The sequence below is a fragment of the Condylura cristata genome, unplaced genomic scaffold (genome assembly GCF_000260355.1).
Source record: "Condylura cristata isolate star-nosed mole 26May11 unplaced genomic scaffold, ConCri1.0 scaffold00002, whole genome shotgun sequence".
Lineage (NCBI taxonomy): Eukaryota > Metazoa > Chordata > Mammalia > Eulipotyphla > Talpidae > Condylura > Condylura cristata.
The window spans coordinates 7,227,341-7,239,959 of NW_004567103.1; the positions used below are offsets into that span (position 1 = coordinate 7,227,341).

At 40.7% G+C, this 12,619-nt stretch overlaps 1 protein-coding gene across 2 annotated transcripts in view; it reads right to left on the reverse strand.

Moving 5' to 3' along the window:
* The window catches only part of NYAP2 (neuronal tyrosine-phosphorylated phosphoinositide-3-kinase adaptor 2), a 193,960-nt gene that overhangs the window by 40,379 nt on the left and 140,962 nt on the right, over positions 1 to 12,619 (reverse strand). For both annotated transcript variants that reach the window (XM_012725066.1, XM_012725071.1), the window contains one exon: positions 6,632 to 7,726. In XM_012725066.1, the coding sequence (XP_012580520.1) occupies positions 6,632 to 7,726 (1,095 nt within the window). The remainder of the gene's footprint in view (positions 1 to 6,631; positions 7,727 to 12,619) is intronic.

Below are 12,619 nucleotides of genomic sequence, written 5' to 3' on the forward strand. Positions count from 1 at the left end.
GTATCATGCTACTGCTTCTTCTAGAACTATTCTGTGAAAATCTATACTGTGCTTATCCTCATGGACCCTACTTTAACTCTTCTAGAAAATGTTTCATTTACATTACCAGCTTTTGCATTCATTTTCCTGACTGGTCGTTACCTGGCTTCTTTAGTCAGTAGTGAGCTGATTCCTCCCTACCATTTAATATAAAAATATCTAAACCTGGGTTCCACTGACATTCCTTGAAGAAGTTGGGTCCTGCATTCCTTTAATGTTGATGTGAGCATTCTGTGCAAAATTCAGTTATTGTCAACACTTAGTAAGCATAATAATTCTAGTAGACTTTGCTCATTTACAAAACCAAAAAAGCCACAAGTACAAGCTGACTATGGGGAACTCAGTGGTAGGCTCAGTGGACATAAATAAAATATTTGGGTTTTGCACTCAAAAGTTTGCCTTTCAATTGTAAAGGTGGGAGACACAGCCACTCACTTTTGCATAGCTATTATTTAGCCATTCAAGAAATGCATATTGAACATGGATGTGCCATCAAATATGTCAATTGCCATAAAAAAAGACTTAGTATTGTGTCTTGACAATTTAGTAAGAAAAGCAAATATTTAAACACTGAACACAACCCCGTGTTAGTCACATATCAGAAAAGATTTTAGTATGTAAACAGAGAGGGAAAATCCCTCCAAAGTAAGCAAGAAGGATCAGACTCCCAAAAAAAAATGAATATATCATATTGCATGAAAACCATAAGATATGTCTTCAGATGGAGCAATCAACAAGATCAGGTCTTCCATGAAGGTTAAAAGAACCAAGAGAGGAAAGAGGTCAGAGCCACTTGTCATTAGCTGACCCTGTCTGACTTTGGAGTAAACACAGAGGAAGATATTCCAGTTTGTAGGAAATTAAGAATGAAAGGAAGGGAAGGGGCAAAAGATGGAGACAGCAATTCAGAACATACAGGACATGCATTGGACCACAAAAGGGGATTGAAGACTCATGTCTGGCTTTAGAATCAAGCTGTCTTTGCTGACATATGAACAGATCATTTTATCATAGTTTCTTTTTAATGATCATAAACATATCTTGGTTTAGAAGTCAAAACATAGCTTAGAAGTCAAAGTGAAATTCTGTAGGCTTCAAGTGGGATTATCAATCAATCAAAGCAGGACCACTGTGAATCAATCTATTTTAATTTCTTTATTTTAAATTTCACTTAGACCAGCATTGACAAAAGGCTTTCATCATCTTGACACATCTCTCTTGCCATTAATTATTGGTAAGTGGTTAATAACTAATCAATCAAAGAATTAAAATAACTTGTGGATACAGAGGCAACTTTGCTATTCAGAATATGATAACTTAAAGAGTGCAATGCTTTACATTTCCATCCTCACTACTCTGTTGGGGCTTGCTAACATCTCTATTTTTTTTACATCCTCTGTTTTTTGGGAATTTAGAATGTTCATATCTGTTACGGGGGAAAAGGTTGGAATTCCCACCTATGCGATTGTGGAGGAGCTAAGGTTGGCATACACAGTGGCATACACTTTCTAACTCTGTCTAATGATTATTTTTCTATCATTTTTCTTTCTTGAAATAATTATATTATGTCTATTATAACAAGAGAATAGATGCAAAAAATTATAAAATGCTATCTTATTAAATAGAACGAAATCTCAACCTCAATGAAATGTAGGAGAAAAGGTTTCCTCCACCATCAGTTATCAGTAGAACATTACAGAATTCTGAATTTGAAATTTTCCATTGTTTCATTGTCCCCAGAAGTCCAGCTGTTCTGGCTAGATAGATATTTAGCATCAAAATCTATCTATTTGCTACTAATATCCCCTTCTTTCCTCTTAGGTTCCCTGTAGTATTCTTATTCCTTTCATTTGGGAACAGTAATAGCCCAGATTCTTCTGTTGATTGGTCATCCTACCAGGAGTGGAACATTTAATTAATCTAGGTCCCGTCAGCTAACACAATGAAGAGTATGTTTCAGTGAGAAGCACAATGCCCCCCATAGACATTCCATTTGGAATTGCCACTCATTCATTGGATTCTAGAAAACTTTTTTTTTTTAAACTATTTTACTACTTAAACTTATTTTTACCTGGGACCACATACATTCAAAACCACAAGTCACAGAACAATAGCTCCTGGTTTCTGGTTTAATGCAGTGTCTTTCTGCCAAAGAGGTGCTTAAATGACTTAGTGGAAAATGTTTTCAGTCCTTTTACTTTTCAATTTTAGTAATTCCTTTTTTATAATGTTGGTCTCTATTATTGTCTTTTAAAAATGTGTCTTTCTATTTCTAAATGTTGGGAAGTGATCAATTTTCACAGCTCATTCATTTGTACAAAAACTGATGATGTGACATCCACAAAATGGCCCACGTTTAAATGCTTTATGGCCATAGTCTTTATTTCCTTCCCCTTATAAATCAACTTAGAATTAAATGGACATTCTTTTAAACAGGGTACTTGAGAGTAGAACCAATGAATTCAGCATTCAGCATAGCTCCCTTTTTGGCTCAATAACTATATTGATTTCAGCAGGGAAATTTCTAATCATAGAATCTGATTTTTTTCCCCCCACTTAATGGTCAAACATTTCTCAAATGGCTCTTGTCTCCTTGACTTCAAATTACTGGGCCTATTAAGTCAACAGGTTCAATAAATACTTCTCATGCATTAAATTTGGGGAAGGTTATATTGCGTTAGGTGTCACGTAAAATATAATGATAAAAATGTGTAGCCTTGTCCTCGCTGGCTGTTTGTACTAATGGAAAATAAGATAAAAAAATAAAGATTGACAGTGGGTGAGATGAAGACACATGCCAACACAGAAGCACAGGGCTTTCTGCAGGTGTGAGGGAGAGATTACTCATGGACAATCATGTCAGAAAGACTATGTGAAGGATATAGACTCTAAACCAGGATGAGGGGTTTGTTTTATGGACTTACTGGGGAATTAAGTTCAGTGTCAGGAAGCCAGCCCTTTGGTGGGGGAGCTTCAGATCATCAAGTGATCCAAAGATACTTCAAACAACAGAGCCAGAAGAGATGCAGTTTTTACCATTTAATATTTTCATTTGAAAAATAGAGAAAATGAAGGCTTAAAGGAGGAACTGACTCATCTCAAAGTCTCGAAGCTTTTTAATGGTTGAGCTCATATGGACATCACCTCTAGGGATAACAAGCCCCTGTCTCAGCCTTCTAAATTATATTTAACTGAAATGTTGGGCCAGATTGAAGGAAGGCGCTCACAGAACTCCTTCCTTACACATAATAATGAGTTACTTACAGACATCAAGGAGTTGCAAACTATGATGTTAAATAAAAATTATAAATTGAATTTTCAATCTGAGGTATATCAACAGCAGATAAAGATATCAACCTGGTATATTTCATGTGTATAAAATTAAATATAACTGAGGAAACCTTGGTTAAAAAAATTAGACCACTGTAGTTTTACTTCTGAATTGAAAACGTTTCTGCCTTTTATAAATTTAAAGCAGGGGGTTTCTTCTTAATGGAGAGAATTGCTGATTAAATTGCTGACAAAAAAATTGTGCTTAAAAGATTCAGCAACCAGAAAATATAAACACAGGCGATAAACACGTCTGCCTACATCAATTGAAGACAGCTGCAGTCTTCCCCCAGAAAGGTGAGCAATTATTTATGAAATTATGTCTTCTTCAGTGATTCTATATTGCAATCCTCAGAGAAACTGCATGAGAAAAACAATGTCACAGTCCCAATTAAACAAGGAATCACATGCATTTTCAAAATCAAGGAATTTTACGTGTACTCTATTTAACCTCATCATCCTGCAAAGAAATTTTAGCTCAAAAAAAAAAAAGCAATAATTAAATAGGCCAACATGCTCTCAGAAAATGGTTGTATTTTTAATTTTGAGAGATAAGTGTCTCATTCTATCAACTACACATGAACCCTAATCTAAAAGGAAAAAGAGGTGATGTTAGGCTGCATGTTACACGGGTCCTGTTGGAGTTACTGTTTGTTTGCTTGCTTGCTTGCTTGCTTGCTTGCTTGCTTGCTTGCTTGCTTGCTTGCTTGCTTGAAGGGATCGGTTACTTATTAGAGAAGCTAGGACTCACCTTGTCTAGCATTGGCTGGGCAATCATCAAAAGAGTGATTTCTCCCCTCGGGATAGGCAAGGGCCATGAAGTTACTGCATAGTTATGGAAAGGGTGCAAGCAACTAAGGACAAAAGCTGTCTCTTTGGAGACAGAGTCCTCTAGTTTGGTATCAAAAGTCCCACAAACCAAAGAACCCCCTGCATGTGCAGCCTTGTCACATTTAGAGTAGAGTAGATAATAGAGGTATCGACCTTTGTTCCTGAGATGGGGAAAAATAATCATTGAGTCTCTGGAGACACTAGAGCCACACGACTGCCTCTTGTGGTGCTCGATGGCATCAGTGAATGCCGATGGTTCTATGTGAAAAAGGGGGAGGGGAGAATTCCATCACCAGATGCTGCAGTAGAAATAGCAGACTAACTCTCAGTTGTCCGAAATTTGGCATCTACTTCTTGCTTTTGGTTTTTTATATCTGCTGGTTCTAGAATAGGATTTTTAAAAATGACTACCACTGACTTCAAATATATAGATTCCCCTTTCATATTACTGGGAGATTCTAGGATCCTATCATTTTGTTAGCATCTGATAGAATCTATTTTCTTGCAGAGTTAAATGTAATTAGAGAACGCTTGCCCTGCTTTCCATTTATGGAAAGTAAAATATTGACATACCAGTCGCTCAGAGAAGGGCCTTCCTCTGAAGAGCGGATCCATGGTTAATAACACCTGGAAAGGAATCAAGCCTCAGGCTCCTGAGAGCTGTGAAGAGCAGGATCCCTTTCCCAGATACAGGCTTTGTTTTAGAAGTACAAAAAGCTCATGTTGGAATCAGATGGAGAAATCTGCGCTATCTTACATAGACTGATTCTAACAGATGGATTTTTCTTGAAATAACTTCATTAGTTAATCATTTCTTTTACATATACTTTTTCTAGTTAATTGGTAGAGCTGCCAGCTGGAACAGTTAAGGATCCCCCAAAGGATCTGAAAGGTAGGGAGAAAATCGGAAAATTCCATCAATTTTAGAATGATATTTCTACTAATTTCACACTATTATGTATTTTGAGAATAAAATCATTTTCTTAAAGTATTTTTTTCTCTCCAATGTATTCTAAATAATTGGTCTGTACTTAAACTAAATCAATCGGCGGGGAGAAATTGTGAAGCTGAATAAATGATCAGCTTAGAATTGGCCAACTTGACACTACAGACAGTGTGGGCTGCCTATGTTGGAGGTAATGCTGGTGAGCTGAGAGTGTATCATAAGAATCTAAGCAGCACCCTTCACCTTTACTTACACGACATTAGGAGATCCCCTAGTTGTGACAACCCAAAATAGCCCCATACATATTTCCAAATGTTTCTGTGGGCCCAATCTTCCAAGTTGAGGATCATTATTCTTGAAGTATTGATAAGTTCTTGCTAACTTTAATTCAAGTTTTTAAAATAATTTCAAAGTTTATTTCACATATGCCTAAATGTATATAGGTAACTCCACATACTTTGATGTAATAGAAATTGCTGCCTTTCCAGCTGTAACGCAATGTTTTGAGGGGAAATTAGATAGTAGCTAATACTTTCGTAAATCTCACTGAAAGAAAAAAAATGACAAGTAGCTTATAAACTACCAATGAATATTAATTATCTAAGGAGTGTCTTCCTCATCTTCATCATAAATATTCAGGTTTTCTTCTCCTTGAAGGAAAGTCCTGATTGACTGATCAATAGGTAAGTAACAAAATCATGCCTTAGGATCACTTGAGATGTAAATTATTAATCAGCACATTAAGTGCCTAAAACGCTTTTCAATAAGGGAAAGCCATGTAATTTAATAAAGTGGACATGAAGGGAATTGCGATCTGTTTGGGCTTAACCATCTCCTTACAGAATGAGTTGGGGTTCACCAAATGATTCGTCTCAGGTAAGTGTCCTGGTCTTTAAATCGCAGTGGCTAGTGTGATGTCACCCCCTGTTTATTTTAGTAGGAATGTAGGAAAAGTACCATTACAGTAAGATGGCCGCTACCATGCTTCTCTGAAGGGCGACCAGGAGCCTATTCTAGGTTAGGTTGAAGGTCAGAACATGAGCATGTGAGAAAACATCATTCATATGTTGTTGTTGTTGTTTAAAGCTCTAAATTCGACTCAAATTGCTTTCTTTCCAACAAAGTTTTCCCAATACAAATTTGCTCTAACCCTTCTTAGCAGCGGATACACTTACACATTTTAACATGTATCAGTGCCATGTTCTAGAGCATCATTTCTCTCCAAGATATTTAGCTCAAATTCCACAGTAACCAATTCTTTGGGAGCCTTTCCAGAGCCCATGTAAGGCTGGAGGTTTGATCTTTAACTTTCAAAACCATTCCTGTGCTGGGTCAGGAGCTTCAACAGCCGCCCGGTGGCCATCTGCTTACCCCCGCCCTCTCCTTCATTGGGGCCCACGTGCGCCCCCCTCGGAGCCCAGAGCAGCAGGGCCTGGTGCTGGCCGGAGCTGGGCCTCCGCGCGCCACCCGCTCGGGCCCACTTACTCTCTGCAGGCTCTTTGGAGCGCCGGCCGCTGGAGGATTTGCGCAGGAGGCTCCGGCCGGAGGTAAAGAGGCTGGTCAGTTCTTCCAAAGGACTGGTGGGCGTTCTGGACCGGGAGCCGCCGGGGGCCGCGCCGTACGTGTTCACCGCGGCGTTGACCATCTTGCTCCCATCTTGCGACACCGGGCGGGTGGCGGAATGAGGCACTGCTGGCGAGCTCCTGGACAGGCTGCCTGAATGCACGGCGTCGTAGGGAGGGGGCCTCTTGAGGCTGAGGGGCGTCAGGGACCTCCCCATGCTCACCGGCGACGGGGAGGCCGAGTGGCTTTTCGGGAAGCCGTGGGGAGACTGCGTTCGGTACAAAGTGGACGGCGGGGGCGGGGACGAGGAGAGCACAGAGGTCACAGCCACCTGCCCGAGGGCGGCGCCCTGGTCCTTCTCCAGTTTGGGGTGGCCGGAGGCATGAGATGGCAGCGAGGATGGCGACGCCCCCGCCTGCTGCTTCATGTAAGACACGTTTTCCAACACCGGGAGCTTGGTGACCTCCAGTGGGGTGAGCGGAGACTCGTCGGAATTGGGAGAGCATTGCACAGGAGCCGGCGGGAACACCAGCAGCGGGGGTCTGTGAGAAAGCAGGTTGGGGAAGGGCGGGGGGATGTCACAAAGCAAACCCTTGGGAGTACATGGCACTGAGGACCTGGCCAGCTCCAAGTCAGGCACCGTGGGGGTGGCACACTGCGAAGAACAACTGTGATGGTCAAAGTCACATTTGGAGTCTTGGCCTAAGTCGTCAAAAATGGGGTATTTCATCTCCTCATAGACGGCCTCGCTCTGGTCGTCGTCCTCCTTCCTGAAGTCTCGGAGAATGTTCCCCACCATCTCGATGTACACGGGCTCCTCCTCTTCAGGGTCCCCCGCTGGGCTGCAAACCTGGGAGAGGGACGCGTCCCTGGTGAGCGACCTCCTTCTGGGCCCATGCTTTTTGATGTAGGTTTCATCAAAGGAAGTGCTAAGCTGAGTGTTTGGGTTCCGTTTGGGTTTGGGGGGAGGGATCTTCTTGGAATATTCGTCGCTGTGGGGTCTGGGCTTGGTGGGCACTAAAAGAAAGGGGGACAGAAAGTAAGAGATGAGTTCTATAGGAAATCTCCCAAAAATGGACTGCACTTGGGCTTATTGTCAGCTTTTGATAAGAGCGGAATTGTCTGCTTCCTTTCTCAATGACACAAGAAGTCAATTCTTTCCTCTATTAGGAAACCTTGGATGACAGACTAGTAATATTTATCTTCAAGCCAATATTCATAATCCAACACTGATAAAAGCATTAGAGCAGGACTAGCTGTCTTTTTGCCTTAGAATTTCTAAATAGAAATCTTCAGATAAAACATGTTGAATAAAAACAGTCACAAATTTCATCAGTGTTAACTTCCCAGAATTAAGCTAGAAAGAGTCTCAGGGGAAAAAGTCTTGGTTTCTGTTAGCACAAATGGTCAAAAAAAAATAATAATAACAAAGGGATTAAGTCCTTTTAATGATGTGGCTATTACATATGATCACATTTTGTGTTCATTTAAGATAAAAAAATGTCCCAGCTTGCTAGACTTAATCTCTGTCTTGGTTCAGATATAGATAGGGCTGATACTTCAGGGGAAATTGATGAGAAAATCTTATGAAGTAGACAAGTTAATCTCCAAATCTCCACATATCGTTGTTTGTGTACTTGTCTGTTTTTGCTCATAAGTTCTCTTATGATACCTCCCAATGCTGTTTGGCATGACTTTATTGGATATGCTTCACTGGCACATCAGAACCCCTTCAAGAGTTTTTAAAAAGGATAACCCAAAGAATAACATGTAAACTGGAAAAACACCTGTGGGAACTCACAACAGATCAGTGTGTCTACGTCTCCCACAGCCTGCTGGAAGTCCCCCTTCTGAAGGAACATAAACTTCTATTCCACAGGAAGAACTTTCTCACCATAAACCTGTCATGCTGGCTTTTGATTGTGGAATTGTGAAAGAATAAATGACTATTGTGTTAACAGTCTATGGTACTGTTTGGGCACCCCGAGCTGATTTAGGTAACGGTATATTCATTACCATGTGCAGCTAAATGATGTGCAACCAGTTTAATTTCATCTTCTGGCACAGTAATACTTCACCTAGCTTTGCTGCTAAAAGTATTAATGTAGGGTTTCCCGGGTAGCCTATGGGTTGAGTCCGAGTACTATCACCACGACAGCCGGAGTTCCATCCCTGGTCAGGGAGCTGACCCAATATGGTGCAGCAGACCTCTCCAACCCCCGCACCTTTAGCCTATACCTCAGTTCTTCTAGGCCAAAAAAGAAGTATAATTAATGTAAATCTTCTCCAATCTTCTTTTAAAATCATACTTTATTTTGTTTCTATTTGTGCATTATAAGAGCTGGGGTGCAGGCCAGAGGTGTGGGGGCCAGGTGTGTGTGAGAGGACTCAGAGACAGAGTGGGGAGTGGAACAGGCAGATTGACAAAGTACACTGCTGAGGGGAGCAGTGGGCATGTCAGGAGAGATCTGGGGCACCATGTGGGTCAGCTCCTTGGCCAGGGATCAAACTGTGCTGCAGTGGCTACTGATAGCTTCATAGTGCTGACACTTAACCCCTTGGCCAGCACCAGGGAGGCCCCTAAATCTTCTCGAGTGTATTAATGGTAATATTCACCTGCCCCTTCCCTAGACTGTTTCACCCCAAGAAGCCACGACATTAAGAGCGAGCATTGCTAAAAACTGGGGTGCTCATACAGGTACCCTCCTGGGAGGCTTCTACCACGTGCTCTGTTATTCTGGTTTTTCTTTCTGTCTGGATCTCTAACTGCTGATTTGATTCGACCTATTCCCTGGGCATTAGCTTGGCACACTGCCTTCCTGTTCTGGTCTGAGGCATGACCTGCTGGCTACAGCTGAAGCACTTGCCCCACCAACCATGCCCACCCAGGGGATTCTTCTCATCTGAGCTAGGTCTTCCCTTCCCCCTTCTCTGTGTGCTGAAAAGAATCTAAGGTGGGCACCACCACAGAATTCCAGCCCATTTTGTTTCCTGGTCCTCTTCCTTTGCATTGATCCAAATTTGAAATGAGAGTATTGAAGACTATTTAAAGAATAAAGTACCAAATAAATTTCAAATGATTCAGATGAATAAACAGATTAATGTTTTCAATATCAGAAGGCTTCTTTTCCTAGGCAATGTTGGCTTCTCATTTCACATCCCCACTTGTAATCTCATGGTTTGCTCTGGAAAAATCAAAGAAACAAACACTTTCCTTTCTGATAAACTAATTTTCCTCCCTATTTTCCAAGTATCATATAGTTTTACCTAGTCTATGTATTGAACAAATAATTCATGAAGCGAGTGCAGAATTCTCAAGTGTCATACATGCTTTATTAAAAGTTTGCCCATATAAGGCAAGGTCTGAAATATTAAGAAGAATTGGCCTGTCATTTATTCTACTTTAACGTCACTGTAAGGAATTAAACATTAAAGAACAAATATCATTTTTAGATGATACTTTAAAAAAGTCTTGATCTACATACTTAGATGCTGAATACTGCTAATAAAAATTAAAATTGCATTGCAAATTTCAACATTTAGCCAAATTCAACCATAATAAAAAGGTGATTTTTATAGCTCTTGAATGAATTTTAAATTATTTCTAATAAGCCCAAAGATAGAAGCAATAATTCCTGCTCAGCTCCAAATCACAAATTTTAATGCTTAAAATAGTACACTGACAGTTGCATTGTATAAGCAGAAAGTGACATTTTTGAAATGAGGTGTCTGAGCGCAAAGGTTAAGCCTGGCTTTCAGTCATGCAGATGATCTTTCACAGTTCATTTTGGAAATGTACTATGTCAACCAGTCCCTCTGAAATATTGTTTCTTCCTTATTAAAAAAAAAAAAAAGTGTGATTTAAAACCATGCATTTGCATCTGTGGATACTAGAATCACCAAGAAGTGAAAGGGAGATACGTAAGTTTCTTTTGCAAGTCTCTAGTCACAGAATTCCAGGATTTGAAGGCTCTTACAGAATCCTAGCCTGATCTGTTGGATCTGTGCAATCCATTTGTTAGAAGAAATACTTTATCAACTACTTAAAATTCTCAATGTCAGTTTAATCTCATGCCTTTTCAAAATCAAGGGAAACAGGCCCTCCCTGGTGGCACAGCAGGTTGGAAGGCTGCACTGCGAAGGCCTGGCTTTGGTGACTGCAGAGCGAGTTCGAACCCCGGCCCCGGAGGTGACCCACATGGCATCATAGACCTCTCCTGCTCGCCCGCTGCTCCCCTCAGCAGTGTATTTTGTTGATCTGCCTGCTCTGCTCCCCCTCTGACTCTGGTGAATCCTTTTGCTGCCCCTGCACCTCTGGCTGTACTCCATTTCTGTATGGGCAAATAAATAAATAAACTTTTTTTAAAATCAAGGGAAGTACTATGGTGATAGAGTTGTAATTTTCTCTTTTTAATTTGGCATAAAGTATCTTTTTAAAGCATCTTCTCAAGCCCTCCTATAGTGGTAAAACCATAACTTTGTAGTTCTAGTTCAATGCATTGAAATAAGTAATTCAAGCCAGGAAAGGTGGTCCAGGGAGAGAAATAAAGTCCTCACTGTGTAATCCTAACACTGGCTCATTCTGGAAGGTGACAGACACATTTCCCACTTACAGCAGAATTGTGCTCACAACTCTCTCTTTGCAACTCACAATTCCAGAAGATGGAGGGCTATTTTTATTTTCACAGTCACAACCTTAACAATACATTCTGCAAATTTGTTCCATATTTATTTTCCAATCAAGGTGTTTGTACAGACAGGTGTAGCAAACATCCTTGGTCTGCTTACACTGGGCCCAATAAAGTGTGATAATGTGCACAAAGGAGACATATATCATAGCTTTAAGACCACATTGTATAAGGATCGTAGCTTATGAGGATTATTTCCCTTCACCCTATGATCTGAATGATCTGTTTCCATTGTTGTCAAATCCACGTGGCCACCACTGGATTGCTAGGAACATTGACTTCCATGTGCCTCCCAGCCTCCAGTCCCCATTTTTGGGAATAGGGCTATAAACTGCCACTTTCTGCTCCTGACTCACCAGTCAACAACTTGCCTTGAAGAGCAACATGAAGTACACATGTTTTGTTCAAAGGACAGGGTAAATGAGGAACTGCACCAGAAGCCTCATGGCTCACGGGCATGAGGTAAATGGTGAAGTCCTGGCTTTCAAGTTGATACCGGGATGCAGGGCAATATTTCTGTAAGAGTGTGAGAGTATTTTGTCTATTGGGAGGAATGTGATTTGAAGCCAAAAGCCACCTTAAATCTTCCCCACCTCACGTGCACTCTTCCTATCAATAAATGAAGACCACCTTTCTCTCCTGAAATCATGGGTGACCTTGAACAAATAGAATGTGGCAGAATATTTTGAGTTGTGTACATAAGAACTGCCGGCTTTGACTTCCTCTATCTTGAAAACCAAACACCATCCAAGAACTCTTAGACCAATCCACACATTATGGAAACACAAGCTAGCCTTGTGAAGAGGTCATGTGAAGGAGAAAGACCCCCCCCCACCGGCCATGTTAGTGAAGCCTTGTTTGATCCTCCAACCCATCCCAAGTACCAACTGAAAACAGTCAAATGAGAGACCCCAACTAATGTCACCAAGAATAAACTAGTGATATGAGCTAAGTCAACTCATAAAATAATAAGCTGTTGCCAGTATAAGCCATTGCACTTTGGATTGGTTTATTGCCCAGCAAAAAAATAACTGAAAAACCCAAAATTAATTTCCTGTTTCTGTGTCTATCTCACAGAAAAATGCTATTGTTATTTTCACAGAACCAGGGTACAGTGTGCACCCTGTAGAAACAGAAAATGTTCTTCCAGGATAGAGAAATTTAAGGAAGCAAGATCTGAGTACTATAAAATCACCACAGGATAACTCAGAAGAGATATAAA